This window comes from Chanos chanos, chromosome 15 (assembly GCF_902362185.1).
Source record: "Chanos chanos chromosome 15, fChaCha1.1, whole genome shotgun sequence".
NCBI lineage: Eukaryota > Metazoa > Chordata > Actinopteri > Gonorynchiformes > Chanidae > Chanos > Chanos chanos.
The window spans coordinates 4244744-4262434 of NC_044509.1; the positions used below are offsets into that span (position 1 = coordinate 4244744).

The 17691-nt window shown below is 42.8% G+C and overlaps 1 protein-coding gene across 1 annotated transcript in view; it reads right to left on the bottom strand.

Annotated features, from left to right (window-relative positions):
- The window catches only part of spns2 (SPNS lysolipid transporter 2, sphingosine-1-phosphate), a 74524-nt gene extending 68440 nt beyond the window's left edge, over positions 1–6084 (bottom strand). Inside the window, exon 1 of the mRNA XM_030792443.1 lies at positions 5671–6084. Coding sequence (XP_030648303.1) covers positions 5671–5902 — 232 coding nt within the window. The 5' untranslated portion in view covers positions 5903–6084. The remainder of the gene's footprint in view (positions 1–5670) is intronic.
- Between the last annotated feature and the right edge of the window lie 11607 nt (positions 6085–17691).

Below are 17691 nucleotides of genomic sequence, written 5' to 3' on the forward strand. Positions count from 1 at the left end.
GCCTGTTCTCTGCTGTTTTAGAATCTTACTGTCAATCTGAAGGGATTTTAAGGGAAGTTACTGGTGCGCTGGGAGACGCCTGTGTCTATGTGCGTCTGTGTCTGTTAGTGCAGACACTGGTAGTCAGGCAGACACAGGGAACGTGCCAGAAGTTGTCTTAGACATGGCTGTGTGAATGTCTGTGTGTGTCTGTGTGTGTGTGTGTGCGCATGTGTCTGTGTGTGTGTGTCTGTATGTGTGTGTGTGAGTGTGTGTGTGTACATTTTTCACATTAGCCAAATCTGTGTTTCTTCCGGGAGGGGGGGGGGGGGGTCCTAGGATGACTGGATTACTGTGTCATCATAGCCATCCTAATTAAGCACTCCACCAGTACAAATAGCCCTAATCCCACACATGCACTCAAAAACCATTTGATCTACTGCAGGCAAGCACTTGAGTATAATCCAGATTATGAGATTTAAGGAACAGGCCAATCTGCCTTCATTAGGGGGATGCCCAGTCTCGTTAGAGAGGTCCTGAGCTTAAAACGGGAAAATCAAATATGAAATCAGTCTTAAGTGGCCTTTCCATCTATCTCTCCCACCCCGCGATATTCTCTCCTAACTCCAAATCCCCTTTGAACCATAATCTGGCTGCGAGATTGAACCGTCTGTTAAAAAGAAAACGCAGACAGCCTCAGATGTATTCTGTACTATTTAAACTGACCACAAATTTAATCAGATGCAAATGGTTCGAAACCTCAGGCCCATCAAAGGCATTCTTCAGTGGGCCTGCAGAGGTGGTGGAGGTGGTTTGATGGAGGTAGCACAGCTGCGGCTGCCTACAGGGAAACTGTGGGTTGTGGAGCAGGGCAAGAGCACACAGGCTAACCCAGGTCACCATAAATCTACACCTGACCTATGTTTGAGAAGAGAGAGAGAAAGAGAGAGAGAGAGAGAGAGAGAGAGAGAGAGAGAGAGAGGAGAAGAATTTGAGAAAAAAAAAGCAAGTGAGAAGAAGGAATGAGAAGGATGGATGGAATGAGAAGACAGGAAGAAAGGCAGAAAATGAAAAACTGGAGGAACAGGGAGAAAGGAGAAACAGAAACACAAACAGACTAGCATCTGAGACCTGTGGAGTGTGTGTGTGTGTGTGTGTGTGTGTTTCTGGGCTCAGAGTGACAGACAGAGTGTGTTGCTGTCCTGAGAGCCCAGAGAACACATTCAGTGGCAGCCCTGAGTTATAAGAGCCAAGACCCAGACAACCTAACCGAACTAACCAAAACACACACACACACACACAGGACAGCTGTGCCTGTCTGCACTGTACCCCACACACACACACACACACACACACACACGCACGCACGCACACTCACACACTTCACTGCACCACCCACATACACACACACACAAACAAGAGTCTTAAATATCCATAAACACACTAAATACGAATACACACATACAATTTTCCCAGCCGTAAACAAACACATAGACACACATAGACACGGTGTGTGTGTATGTGTGTGTGTGTGTGTGTTGGGGGGAGGGGGGGGGGGTATTCAGTCGCTGTCAGTCTCTGTGCCTCTATCACCTTAAACAGACACACGGGTCCTCACAGCGGTTTGGCTGCCTCTCAACTGCCCGCCTAAAAACAGATCAACCAGAGGAGCTGCTTACCAGTGAGGAAAACAGGGGCAAAATTATAACCTTTTCTTTAACCTTTCCCCAAACATATACATCAATGAAACGCAGAACGAGCCAAAATTACAGAGCTCAAGCCAGAACGGAAAAGAAATGGATTCTCGCTCTCTCTTTTTTTTTGTTGTTTCTCTAGAATTAGATTTCTCTTTCTGGTTGGCTTAAAATGATGGGAGAGTTTGCTTGTTGCCAAAGGGATTTATTTGTGAATGTCTGTTGCTTTTAAAGTGAACGCTAGGATCACTCAGCCCTGTGTTCTTTAATTGCTTTTTTTTTTTCCAAGGGTTGTCACAGCTTGTAAAGCAGTCCTATTCTGAGGAGAGAGGATCATAAAAATTATACTGGCAGTGAATGCAATGACTTAGTTAAAATGTAACAAAAAAAAAAAAAAAAATCAAAACGGTGTGTTTTCGCTCCAACATCTGGTGACTGCTGTCAGTTTGCAAAGGCGTTATTAAAAGTGTGTGTGTGTGTGTGTGTGTGTGTGTGTGTGTAAAGACAGAGAGAGCGAGAGAGAGTGAGAGAGAGAGAGAGAGAGAGAGATAGTGACACCAGCACTGTGTTCACCATTAATCCACTCTTTATGTTTCAGATGATCCCAGACTGCTCTGCGCTATTTCTCATCACTCATGTATCATCTACTGATCCTTATGGAGGGCAGTGGGGAGAACATGAAAACACCCAGGAATGAGCCTAGATTCTCTCTCTCACACACACACAAACGCACAGGGTTATCACATACAGGACTATCACACATAGGAGATGGCAGTTTAGCCTCATTGCCCTGATGTCTGTCTCTCTCTCTCTGCTTCTCTCTCTCTCTCTCTCTCTCTCCCTCCATCTCTCTCTCTCTCTCACTCACTCAGTCACTCACTCACACACACACACACAAAAACACTCCTCACAGATGAGTGGTCATCTCCAGCACTGCAGGGTGGCTGCGTCAGCACTCCTCTCTGCCCACACACACACACACACACACACACAAGCACATACAACTGATGCATAAAGCATGAGGTAGGCATTGAGGTGTTGAAGAAAGCCTGCCTGCTCTGTTTCACATGCATTCTGCTGCAGCAGTCCTCTGTGGCAAACACACACACACACACACACACTGACTACCACTACTGTTGCAATCTCCTTGCAATCAACAAGATCTCGGTCTCTCTGTCCCTCTCTCCTTGCAAAACTAAATGACTTTGCACTGTCTCATAAAGACAGAGATTTATTATCTGAATGAATGGATGCTGAGTCCGAAACACATCAAAGCGTTCCTCCCTGGCCGTTACTTACGGTAACGGTCTCCTTTATCTCAAAAGAAGATTGTGGATTTGTGTGGATGTAGGTTTGTCATGCCACCTGCATTGATGCTGGGTTGGGCTTTGAAATAAGCGGATTAGACATGCTTTTTCGCACATCAAAACAGCATAGTTTACACAGGTACGAAACAGCGACAGAGTGATAAACTGCTCAGAGAGCTTACGTAAGTCCGAAGCTTACTACTGGCGTTTCATCCAGCATCCAGGGTACACAGGGGCATCTCATCCTCTGCGCGTATCAAGTAGGAGATATCGAGTTAAGCCTACACAGTGATTTCGCACAATGAGTAGGTCGAATTCCTCAATTTATCTTTCAAACCACTATGCTCAAACAACACTTAACAAGCCGCGTAATACACTTTTCACGCCACATCACGAAATAATGCCACTCTGGCAATGTTTGCGGTTTACAGCCACGTGAAAACAATTCAACGTCAAAAGCTCTTTAAAGAAATAGACTTAAGAAACACAGTAATTTGCAGCTGTCGTTCGAAATATACTCTTTTAGTTGGCTTGGGAAATTAGTATGCTCGACACATTTTGGGAGACCTTGGTTATTTTCTGTCAATGTAGCTTCTGTGAAACTACAACTCTGACAGCATCTCCGGGCTTTGTCAAGAACAATCAACTCTCACCACGCCGAACATGCTGCGGCACCAAATTTAACCGTTTCGCTTCTGTGCTGCCTCGTGCCTAGTCGTTGATGTGCGGCAAATGCGCAAAGCACGAAGAGAACAGAGATGAATTCGCTCAGTTTTCAGTTTGGAACAGAAAAAAACACAATTTGTTACTTCAGACAAAGCCACGTAAAAATAAGTCTCCATTTGCGATCGATAGGAGTCTTTTACCCCATAGGCTCTCAGACCGATGACCGATCTAGTGCTCTTTTGTGCTGTGTTTTAGCATCTTAAGAGCGTTATCTCGGAGTTATCAACTTTTACATGACACAACATAATCTACTGATGTGACTCAGTGGTTTACAATCCACTCGCTGCAAATAACTGTGATTTCATCTGGAAGAATGGTGCCGTGAAAAAAAAAACCCTATTAAATAAACCTCGCATGTTTATTCTGAACTGGAGGAGACATTTGGACGAAATTAGGTGACACTCTAATATTAAAACTGGGAGTGGAAAATTATATAACACTCCAGAAACACGGGGTCATGAACACAAGTTTAATCAACCCATTATTCTATGTATCCTATTAGTTATTTATGTAAAACGCCAGTCTTAGATTATTCAGGAGTATCTGCCAGCTGACATGTCAACTACGATAATCATCTCAACGTTAGTGTAACGCATCCTCTATTTGACTCAATTAACGCCTTGCAACGTCGTTTAATAAAAGATTTTAATCGCTTGCTCGATTAAAACGTCTCCTCATGATGCCGCTTTTCATCTAAAGGTTCGAACAGTATTTGTGTAACAGTTATTTGTTGTAAGTTTCTGCTCACATGATGAAAACTAATTGGTTAATTCTGGGCCAGTTTCTATGGAAACGTGGCAGCTAGCTGCCGCGCTGGAGAAGACTGTTGGATCGCTTTGCCCTTTCTGGCTTTACTCCTAAACAAAGTTGTTTTCATTATTTGGACATCTCTAAGTCCCCAGTGCAGAAAGTAAGGGTTTTTAAATTAAACAAATTTTACGAACCGTACTACCGAGATATCTAGTTTTGTCTCTGAATACCTAATCAAGCTACACGCAGCCCGCGTGCCCGGTGCCTCTCTGAGGTAAACCTTAAGTGAGAGAGGGTTCTCCCCTGCAGTTTGACCTCCTCCAGAAAGTGAACCCAGTTGCATATATACATGTAAAAGACAATATATGTTTATTTTCCATTTAAATCACTGGAGAAAAAATTAAGAACGCCCATAGCAGCTGAAGTTACCAACACAAAGCTTCCCAACAATCATAAATTATGTCTTATCTTATTGACCTGAAAAACATCGTAATAAATCACTGAGCAATTAGCTAGATTGGGTCATTTTAGAAGAAGTCAAATATACACGTCAATCGGTTCGTTACGACATTAACCTGCATATTCCATTGTCTCGTGCCATATTCTCCACAATCGAAGACAGAAATATCACTTCCATTTGGGATATATGGTTTAATTCTGCTTGTAGCTTAATTGATCGAATTATTTTTATGAGGTTATATTTAGCCTCTATGACATTTCATCGCCTCCTTTCCCCTGTCTTTAGTTTTCATATTGGAACTGGTCTGAGTACGAAGGCCATATTAATTGAACACTCGCCTTTAATTGAACAGAGCAAATTAAGAACTATTGATTATTCAATGTGGCAGTCAGTATCATGTTGCTACATTATGCCGAGCGACTGTAAACAAACATGTGACAATCAAGTCCTTTGCTTTGATCAGAAAAGTCGTAAAGTCATACAGTGTTGTTGAGCAGAAAGGCTTAACGGACCGCTTTACTGGTCTTTTGTAGGCTTCGCTAGATTTGAGCCACAATGTTTACGTTCCGAGCATTGTTTCAAACGACTTCTCTATCCGGAAACAAACTACTGTTTCTGAGGAGAAAAAAATAATTGTATAAAAATGCCACCAAACAAGCCCTGCGAAAAATGAAAGAAGGGGAGAAGCCGCTGCTATATGGTGTGTCTTGGTACGTTGTAACGTCCGTTTAAACAAAGGAAAACGCACTCTTACCTGCCACGGTATATCTATCCATATAGTTGAGCACGTTTCCAAAACTGAGAATCCCTGCAGCTGCAGTCGGAGACCGGCAACGTAAGAGCGCGGCTCGGACTTTTTCTCCGGGCTTGCACGGATGGATGTCTGGGCTGGATCTTAGAGTCGGAGTCATGCTGCCAGACAGCGTGTGTACCTCATCCGAACTGCTGCAGCCTTCAATCTCGCATCCATCACTTTCCACGCACATCTTCTGACACGAGAGATCCAGAGCAAAAAAAAAAGAAATACAGAAAAGAAAAAGAAAAACAGCTTAACAGGCAAACACAACACAGGAGACCGGACCCAAAAAAGGTTGTGAACGATCCTTTAAAGCAGAAAGTAACTAAAAAATTAAATGTTTGTCGTTAAGTTGGCTTGTCCTAGGTTTGAATACGGCCCGGTTCATGTTTTCGCTATAGTACAGTGAAGGGTTCTTGCGCTGCTGAAGGCGTTTTTCATTCCTGATCGTAGCTAGTGTGGCGAGGGGGTGTGTCTGACAAAGCTAAACCCGCCTCCTTGTGAGTTCTTAGCGAATGATTACAGTTGGCACCTGACGTGTGCCTGTAGTCTACGGTATGCTTGGAATTGCAATACGATTCGCATGTGAACTGGAGCAGTGTATTTCACACACTCCAAAAAGAATGTCCCGATGACAGTCTTAGTCCCTCCAATGCTTATATGAAGTTGCTTTGTCTCTCTTCTGTTATTTTTGTGGAAAGAAAGACATCACCGCGGCTAGAGAGAGAGAGAGAGAGAGAGAGAGAGTTGAACCATCGCGTGACTAGTATGGTCTGCGCAGTGTTCTTAACTATGTTCTAAGGAAAACTGATCTGCCAGTTATTGGAGAATGGTTTACTTACATTGACCGTTGTCTGTCAAGAAAGTCTGCAGTCAGAATATTGTGACAGTCATTGGTTCCTGTTAATTACTGTATTTCCCACTTTCCTATTGAACAGCGATTGTTTGATGTCGGGAAATACAGTGAACGGGCGAGATCTACTGAAAACTATTTAGGGCCCTACAGTTAATTTTTACCCCAGTCCACATCACATCGTTAGCTGTAATTGGGTTCAAAGTTCACACGTGTTACACCATGTTTAGCTGTTTGAGCTAATCGATTAGGATGTGTTATCCTCTCGAAAGGTTTAGGTGGGTCATCGATTTTACATTTTTTTTAAGTAGAGTTAACATTTACCCTACAAAAAGTCCTACCCTATTTTGTGCTTTATAACACAATGAACGGAATTTAATTCTCTCTCTCTAACTGTAGGCGGCGTGATGTTAAAATAATCTGTGATAGTCTTCGGCGACGATTTTAACAACGACGAACTCGCATTTCGTCTGCTCAAGACACCTTGAGGCTCCGAGAGTCTATATGTCCTTGGTTAGCTGTGAAGGGGTCTTTGTTAGAGCGAACGGTCAGAGGGGGGGCTACACCTCTTTCCGCGAGGGTGGCGCGTGGTCTTCAGCACTCTGGACAGCTCTTAGCTAAGAACTCTCCACAGTTTCAAACTCGCTTTTACAACAAATAATTCATCATCTGAAGATTTTTGAACACACGGAACCCATTCTTGACCATATTTTGTCAATAAACTAGTATTTTCTGGCAAATAAGAAGTGTTAAGTCTCGTCTTTGGTCACTTTGTCATATGTGAACATTTCGCATCAGATTTGCAACAAATCGTTGGCAAAGGATAAATTCTAACGGTGTTTGCATTTACAAATGTAGCCTTATATCCCTACTGTAAAATGTATGGTATTTATTGAAGCGATGTTAGATCTTGTGAAAACTAGATTACAATGGGAAAAACTAATGAGAATAAACAATATTTTGCGGCGCTCATTTTGACTACAGCTGAAGTCCTATTTTTTACAAACGCTGTATCAGCTCTTTCGTTCGCTCGTATTTAATAGTGGATATTAAAGATGCAGAGACACATTTTCTCATATGAACATATCTCGCACGTTTACGATTTTTTCTTTGAACATTAAAACTTTGGATCTGATCCTTTCGAACAGTCACCGAGAGACGGCGAAATTCATTTGATCCTCTTCTGAACCGAAACCCATTCATTAGCGTAGGTAAAGCAATCAGTGGATTACTCATCTTCCTTTTAAGTCTCGCGTTCTCTTTGTTTTGACAGTGAAGCGAGCGGGGACGTTGTATTTGAATAATAGCATATTTCCTTGTAATGTTTTGACTGGGGCGAGGGGGAATTCAAGATTACTCTATTAACAACAGGAAAACCACAAACACAGCATTTTCGCGGAGAAAACTGGAGCGATTAGGCGAGATGATGTTTGATTTAGATTAAATTAAATGATTGAAACGGGTTGGGAGGAGCAGAGGTGGCCCGATGACCACTGTTTATGTTTATCTCCGTTGTGAATCAAAAACAAGAGGCCAGCGAAGACAAGCCTTGGTTTTAATTCGTTTTTAAGGATCCTGGTAATGAAAATATATCTGGAAACCAGGCCTGACCTGAAGGAAGCGCGAGAGCCAGCGCTATCAGAGAAACAGGAAAGGACTACACGCCCGTACCAGACGAATCATTTACACCCCGAAAAAACAACAAACCCCGACTTGACATGATTCTGTTTATCGCTCATTCACTACAATTTTATCAGAATCAAACAAAACCGCTCTGGAACATGAGTTACAACACTCCCTTGGAATTCAGCCGGAAGTTCCTAGAAGTCGAGGATCCGGAACGCAGCTTAAGTATTTGGCATCATATTTTTGCCTACATTTTAGGAATGAACGTTTTTAAAGGATATATTGGCGGGAATATTTCGTTAGAACGTATGGCCCGCGCAAACTATATCGTAATTACTTATCTTGTTTCACTTATTGTTTTCCTGCAAACCTCGTAAAAGTTAAATGGTGAGGGAGGAAATTTGCTCGAGGATGTTGGCCAGTTCTCATCTTGTTTACAGACTAAATATGAATTTCTTTGTGCCGCCATATGAACTGCTGCCAAACTTGAGAGCTGCATAATGGCCGCGAGCTTGTCTTTGCAGCGTTGTCTGTCCTCGTTTTCTCATTCTGATGAATTTGTCTGTCATTTTGACAGAAGGGGGATAGAACAAACAAGTCAACAAAATAAATCTTTTCCGTAACCCCTGACCTCAGACCTTGCATCCTTCCAACACTGGAACGTTTCTTTCTCACGTGACCCTCTCATCTTTCATAACTTAAGATATCCCATTGTTCCCTTTGGATAGCCTATCAGTGTTTGCATGGGTCTGTGTTAGTGATTGGTGTGTGTGTGTGTGTGTGTGTGTGTGTGCGTGCGTGCGCACGCGCATATGTATTCCCCTCAAGTGATAAGGGAAGGAAGCATACGCCCAAGAGAGAGATCAAAGGTCTTGTGTATATGTGTGTGTGTGTGTTGTTTGGTGGAAAGCATTATGTATTATCAGCAAAGAAACCTCCTTCACATCTGGCCCTGAAGACAAGATATGTATCAGGGAGGCGAGAGAGAGAGAGACAGAGAGAGAGAGAGAGAGAGAGTGTGAGAGAGAGAGAGAGAGAGTGTGAGAGAGAGAGAGAGAGTTTGTGTAAGAGAAAGTTCTATTCATTAACCCATAACTTGTTCAAGCCTATGTAATTGAACCAGTGTCAGTGTCTTCCATTCAGACTATACTGACCAACACCTCCTCACCAATGGCCTTAAAACTGACTGCCATTCTCAGAGGTGCCACATAACATGATGCATGTTTATAAGAGCATGAAATTATAAACCCATGTACCAGGTCCAAGTATATGTTTGTGTTATCATTGTACGCGCACATTTTCATACAATCCACTAATAGTGGGACCTAAGTTTCTCTTTTAATCGTAATGCATCATTCTGGCCTTGCCTCATGTAAAGTTTAACTGAATAGCAAGGACGAAATGACAGGGCTGGCTGAAGCATTTATCCACTGGCAAAGCAGAGAAAAACAGAGGAAAACACACACACACACACACACACACACACACACATGAGAACACACACACGCGCACACGCACATGCACATGCACATGCACATGCACATGAGAACACACACACACACACACCACACACACACACACAAGAACACACACAGTCTGTGACAGAAGCTATTAGTCTCCCTAGGGCCTTGATCATTCAAAGGCTCTCAGAGCCACTGGGTCGTTTTCAGTGTGTCCATACTTTCTGTTTTTCTCTGATAAAAGTGTAGCGTGGAGACAGGTTGTAGGCATAGCCCCCCCCCCCTCTCTGTCCTTTCCCAAATCCTACCCCCCACCACGCTGTCTGGAAGTTAAGGTACGTCTCTGAACACAGCAAGCCCAGAACTGGTAAATCACCGTGGCAACACGCAGCTCTCTCAGCAGTAAGCCCAGACACTAATACCGCTCCTGTACCAGAGAGAGAGAGAGAGAGAGAGAGAGAGAGAGAGAGAGGGAGAGAGAGAGAGAGAGGGAGAGAGAGAGGGAGGCAAGAAAAATAAAGAAAGAAAAATGGTGGAAGCGATGGGTTGATACAGAAAGAGGAGTCGTATGACACACATGTACAAATGTACACACACACACACACACACACTGAAGCATATGGTTAGTGCATGGCTATGTCTTAGTATGTTACACACACACACACACACACACACTGGATCTTTTATTCAGTGTGTATGTGGTTTCTCTCTGTCTTCTTAGCATCTACCTGCTGAGCTAACCAAAAACATATTACAACCTTTCCATACACACACCCCTAAGGCCTCAAACACACTGAAGTCTGTGTGTGTGTGTGTGTGTGTTTGTGTGTGTGCGCATGTGAATGTGTGTATGTGTGTCCCTGTGTGTTTCAGAGATGACTGTGAGTTTACTGTAAGTATCCATGAATTCCAGAACCTGTGAATATTAGGACCTTAAATAAATAGCTTGAAGTGTTTTTGACTGTGTCCTTTTTTTGGGGATAAAATAATAAATATATTTTAACTTAATGTGTATTTTTGCTGCTGTTCTCTCGCATGTTGAATTGATCTCAGGTGGTGAAGTTAAGGGAGGGTGTTACCCTGCTAGCGACTTTAAAGTGACCGCAGTTTCTTAGCGGGGCATTTCATATCAGCCTATTCATTCCAAAATGTTATTAATAATAAATAAAACCTTTCCTTATGACCAATGAACAATGATTTGCCAGCCCACACACTGATGAAAGCTTTGGCACAAATCCAGCCCTTTGGGCTCTCTCTCTCTCTCTCTCTCTCTCTCTCCCTCTCTCTCTCTCTCCCTCTCTCTCTCTCCCTCTCTCTCTCTCTCTCTCTCTTTCTTTTTTTTTTTCTGAAGGTGTCTCTCTGATTGGACCACAGTGTCTGGAATGTTACAACCCACATCCTGTGCCCACTGGAGCCAGTAAATCTCTATCAACTGGCCTCAGATCAGAAAGTATCTTCTTCAGCTCTTTTCTTGACAGCTTGGTCAATATAGCCTGAAAAAAAGGGAAGCGGAAAATACCATTCATTGTTTTTTTTTGGTTTTTTTAAATATTATTATAGTTTCTTTATTGTTAATTTAATTTAATGTAACTTTATTTTATTCAACCCCCTCCTGTCTTTGCATGCAGGACTTTGGAAATTCATATTTTTCATTAGAGGTTTTATAATATTTGTGATTATTTGAGGAAACGCGGTGTAATAACCCTTTAATAAAATATTCTTATAACTCTCTGAAAGCAATAAACGTTATTACAGACGAAGGAAACTTGTTTTATGAACTTGTTAACAAATGTTATTAAAATATAGGTACACTCACCTGGGAAGGTAATTTTTAATCTTTATCAAATTCTGAAATCAGTGGAATCAAATAATTCTTTGTAGATTTATGAGAGAGCGGGAAACAGAGCTGCAGAGAGAGACTTCAGTGGAGACCTGGGAGAGGAATCTGTTCTGAATCTCACCTGGTTACATTGCTCCAATAACAGGAGAGACTGCAAACGGAAGCTTGTGGCTAGATCATTCAGAACCCCACCCCCACCCCCACCCCCCGCCCCCCTGTGTAACAGGGAGGACTGGCTCTTGCCCTGCTTGTGGCAGTTGCTGGAGGAGTTGTGTGGTAAAAAGACTCAAATGTTGTTCATACCTTTTTGTCATGCGAGAAATTGAAGAAGCACTGGCTTGACATCTGTAATGTTCTCAATTCTGTTTTTCGGTTAAAAGCCCCTCAAGATCCACCAGTCACACCACTGGGAGTTGCTCCTAGGGGGGAGGGTGGGTGGGTGTAAGGGCAGTCATATCTACCCCTTGTTCTGCTTACAGCAGCAATTAAAGGGATAAGTGTAAACTGGTTAAAACCTGTGGTTCCAACTTATGAGTCTTGGCTACAGTGTTTGTGGGGACTCTGTAGTATGGGTAAAATAACACAAAATTTAAAGATGATAATTTCATTTAAAAAATCATTCACTGCAAATGCAGAAATTTGAGAAAAGGTGGAGTCAAACACCATCAAAACGGATGTAAGGTGGAATTTGAATATGTGCTGGCCAGAGGAGGATGGGCTCCCCCTGTTGAGTCTTGATTTCTCCCAAGATTTCTTCCTCCTATTCACCGTATTAGGGATTTTTCTTTGCCACTGTTGCCTTGGGCTTGCCCACTGGGGGTTTAGGCACTGATTGCTGTAAAACTGCTTTGAGACAATTTTGATTGTTAAAAAAAAAAAAAAAAAGCTATACAAATAAAATTGGATTGAATTGAATTGAATTGAATTGAATTGAATTGAATTGAACTGAACTGAACTGAACTGAATTGAATTGAATTGAATTGAATTGAATTGAATTGAACTGAACTGAACTGAACTGAATTGAACTGAATATGACTTTTTCCCCCTCCTCTCTCCTTTTTAGGAGTGTATCTCTACAATAGGATGTTTGCTTGGACTGACCCTGTCTGGACTGGACTGCACTAAATCTATCCACGATTCTTAAATCAACGATTGGTTACACAGAAAAGCACCGAGAACACTACATTAGACTCCCGTAATAATGAACGTCCAGCATGATAAAACGACAGCAAACATTAATATGCGTCAGACAGCAAGTGGTTTATTCTAAATGAATATTCTTCCCAGTTCTATATGCATTTTTTTGGAGGGGGGGGGGGGGGGGGGGGGGGGGGGGGGGGGGGTGGTAATGATCCCTCTCTGTTCCTTTTCTCTTTTTTCTTTTTTAAGTTCTGTCCATCCTCTTCTCTCTCTCCACTCAGAGCATTTTGGCCTTAGTCACAGCCTGCTCAGCATTCAGAGCCCTCACGTCTCCCGACAGCTAAAAAGCCCAAAGAGCAAAGGCCTGCCAAAGTCTCTCTGACTCACAATGCCCGTCTCTCTCAGGGACTCCCGTCTCTCTCTCTCTCTCCCTCTCTCTCTTTCTCTCTCTCTCTCTGTCAGAGCTATTTGATATGCTGTTTGTGTTGTCTTGCTCTCAGTGGCTCCTGTGTGTGTGTGTGTATGTGTGGTGTGTGTGTGTGTGTGAGTGTGTGTGCGTGTGGTTTTTCGCTGGGCGGCCCTGTGTGTTTGTGGATTGGAGCGGGATCAGAGAAGGGGTCTCAGTGTGTCTATACATCTTTTCTCTCATCTTTTGTTCGTTCTCTGTTTTGCCCTCCTCTTGTTCTCTCTCTGTGCCTTCCACTTATCCAAGTCTGAGCCACCAGATGTAAGAGTGTGTTCACAGTGCAGCGTGGGCCATAATTTCATTCCTTTACTTTCCTTCCATATTTTCTCTTTATTTCCTCTTTTAATTGATGCCCCTTACAATCAGCATGTCCCACTGGAATCAGAGGTCAGATCAGAATGCCCTTGAGTACCTCTTTTCTCCCCCCCCTCTCTTTCTCTCTCTTTCTTTCTTTCTCTCTCTCTCTCTCTCTCTCTCTCTCTCTCTCTCTCTCTCTCTCTCCCTCTCTCTCGCTATATCTCTTTCTCTCTCTCTCTCTCTCTCTCTCTCTCTCACTTGCTCCCTCTCTCATTCTCTCTCTCATTGGCGTCCTATCTGAGCCGTCCTGCCCCCTTCGGTCGACTTTCCTTCCTGTGTGGTGGAGCCCCAGTGCAGGATGGGAGATAAGCGCATTATCACGGGCAGGCCGCGTAAGAACGTGTCAGCTGATAAAAGGGGTTCCCTCTGAACATATGTGAGTGACGCTGTGTTTTAAATACCCCCCCCCCCCCCCCCCCCCCCCACACACGTGCATCTGTCTGCGTGTCACGGGGGTGGAACACATCCAGTCCCACACGTAACAATCCCCACGCTGGCCGAAAGTTTGGTTACGTGTCATTGCCAGTAAAGACACGAAGAGTGCTTCTTATGAATACATCAGATGCGACTCGCTCTTTTTTACATGCACACCAAAAAATATCGCTTGTACGCTCATATGTGCCCTGTGTGAACACACACACACACACACGCGCGCACACACACACACTGAATTGACTCAAGGCCCAGCTGGAATTACCATGTAACTGCAGCATTGACAAATATAAAGTTGGAATATTGCTGTAATGTAAAAAAAATGTCATTAAAACTGTTAAAAAAAAAAACAACAAAAAATGATATTCCACCTTCTCATGACATCATCCAACAGAGAAATAAACGCGTTTTTAAGTTATGGGTTTTGAGTTTGTTTGTTTGTTTGGATGTCTTGTTTTGTTTTTGGTTTTTGGTGTTTTTCGTTCAGTTATTCACTTAGGCGACTGTGGTCTGCATTCTTTGTTCCACTGTTATGCGGTTCTGGATCTTAGTCCTCCAAACTTACACAGCTCTCATTCATCGCTCCAAAACACCAGAATAACCTTCCCATGGCCGGGAGAGCTAAAAACTCACCTCTTCCGTTCCTTAACTACTGTATTACTTCTGTTTAGGGGGAAAAGAAAATCACAACTTATTATTGGTACTCTTTCACAGAAAGGTTCTAGATTCAATGGGGACAACTGGTCGGTTCTCTTCTGCTCAGCACGCACGCATTTCTCACAGGACAGTCTGGAGGAGAGCATGAGCTTAACAAACAAAACTGCATTTGCATTTACATTACATTTATTTTATGTATTTGTTTGTTTGTTTGTTTGTTTGTTTGTTTAGATGACGGTGTACAGCAGTCTCTCTGTCCAGCTCATCGGGCAATATCCTGACCATACACATAAAGTACAGTTTACTGAGCATTTAGAGGGGAGTAGAATGGCATATTTTTTACGCGTGTAAAAAAAAAAAAAAAAAAGTCACGATGAAACCCGTTTGATGTGTTTTCAACTGGTGTACACTGACCATTCGCTATTAAAATGAAATGTTGTTTGATTTCAGAAGCAGATGGAATGTTCTCTCATGTTCCTGCCACCCCATCTCCTTCTCACCCCCCCCCCCCACCCCATTTCTCTCTCTCTCTCTCTCTCTCTCTCTCTGTCCCAACTTGTTGTGGGTACATTTTGTCCATCCGCAAAACTCTCCTGAAAAATAGACCCACATTTCCTCGACTCTGGAGCCAACCAGTCCAACCCATCTGACGCCTCATTGGTCCATTGTTCTAGAAACTTCCACCAGAGTTCCTCTGGAAATGCAATTTTCCCAACCTGAGACGTTCAAGCACCAATCTCAACTCACACACACACATGCACACACACACACACACACACACACACGCACGCGCGTACTCACACACAAAGTTATCTCTGCTATGAGATTAGCAACTGAGTTTCTATTTTGTCTTTAAGTTAAAGAAAAAAAAATCTATCTTCACTCTGTTCCACTCTTCTTTGCGTCATTCTGCGACATATATGCCTCTGTGTGAAGAACGAGTAAGACGCTGAAGGATCAGTTACTTCACCATGCAAAACAGTAAACTGCATTCTGCAATTGAAAGAGCGGTAAACACAAAAGATAGGTATTTAATTACACTCAATTTCACAGTTATAATTAACGTTGTGGTTATAATTAACGCCGAGTGTGATGTTCACAGTTAGTCTTTTGTCTGACGTTGACATTTTGCTAATGAATGACAGTAACTTGGTCTTTGTGAATGAGACAATGGCACAATAGAGTCTCATCTTTTCCTAACTTTAATTATCAAACACAACAACAACAACAACGGGGGTTTGTTAGCAGTTTTGACTTAAACGGTGAAATATGACTATTCTAAACCTCAGTGGAAACCGCGTTCTCTTCCCTCCTGCCGGCTGCGTATTTTTGTTTGGTGCGGCCTGGGCGACATTCTCTATCCTGTCTATAATTTTGACTCTGTGTATTTCCACAGCCATAAAACACCGAACCAGGGAGGCAGTTTTTCATCTGAAAAAAAGCCTGTCTTACTGTGACAGAGTGGAGCTACTCTCTGCTGAGCTGTCACGGGTGAGAATAGTCCTAAACATCAGTGATTAAATACAGTGTTTAGTTCAGAGGCGTTTAGACAGGGGCCACTCATTTCCTAACCGCACTGCCGAAAATGGATCCTAAAACAGATTTTTTTGTTTAGTATGTCTGGCTTTCTGGTTACTGGGGTTACTTCAGTCAAACTGATATGGGAGGAAATGTTTTTATCACCCTTTCGTTCTCTCTCTCTCTTTCTCCCTCTGTCTCTCGCCCTGTGTAACATGAAAACATGTAACATGTAAAAAAAATAAAAATTCACATAGAAAGAGTCTCACTCGGTTTTCTTCTCTTTCCCGCCTTCTCTCGGACTCTCAGAGTGTGTGTTTCTGTACGTGTGTGTGTGTGTGTGTGCGTGTGTGCGTGTGTGTGTGTGTGTGTGCGTGTGTGTGTGTGTGTGTGTGTGTGTGTGTGTGTGTGCGTGTGTGCGCGTGTGTGTGTGTGTGTGTGTGTGAGAGCATGACTATGGGTCCACACACAAGTGTATGGGAAATGAAAGACTGAAACAGGTAGGAGTGTTGCGTTGTGCTGTAAGTGTAATTAATCCATTTGGCAGATGAGATTATGTTATTTTTGGCAGAGTTATAGTCATTGCTGTTTCTGCAAATCACTCAGGGTGACACACTCTCTTTCTAACACACTGAAACACAAACATGGAGACAATGACAGGCCAAGCTCCCCTAAATGCAAACACACACACACACACACACACACACATACACACACATAGGGAGGCTGGCATATTTGTGTGCTTGTTGGAGCCATGGGGTGTCTGGACTATAACAAGCAAAGATTGTGTGAGTTTGACCTCTTTGCCACTCTCCTATAATAGGATCTCTGTGCATGTGTGTGTGTGTGTGTGTTACAACAGCATTACAATAGGGAAAGAACAACCCGTATACCATAAACACAAACACATAAACACAGGCCGACAGACACACACATATATGCCATACACACACTCACACACACACACACACACACACACACACACATGCAGATGTAAGACAGAGTAACCATAAGCTGTCAGCACTTTTGACGAAAAGTAAACTAAGCACACAAAGTAATTACATGGAAAAGTTTTTTTTCCTGTCACTATGAATGATTAATGAAACCGTGGCAGTGCCAGTGCATTGCCAGAAACTAAAGTGTCCCTAAACCCACACACACACAAACACACACACACACAAACACACAACACACACACACACACACACACACACAAACACACACACACACACGCACACGTCTCTTTCTGTTTCTGTCCCTGTCACTCAAACATAAAGGGAAACTTCAACAAACAAACATGTTGTAAACATCAAGACTCATGTAAACACTTTGACAAACATGAAAACACTTTCTGGTCAGGGTTTTTTTGTTTTTTTTGTTCACGATTCTTCTTAACTCAGACAGATTTGGGTTAACATTCCTACCCATTAAAAAACTCCCATCTGGAGAAACGGTGCCTCTGCTGAGAGACGGATAGAGATCTTATCTCCAACTTTAATTATTTATCAGACGTCTCTGTCACGAATGGCTTCTTGAGTCTGACTCCTCTCAGACAAGTCTGTCTGTGTTTCATGTCTTCTTTCCTCTCTCTCTCTCTCTCTCTCTTTCTCCCTTTTTCTGTCTCTCTGTC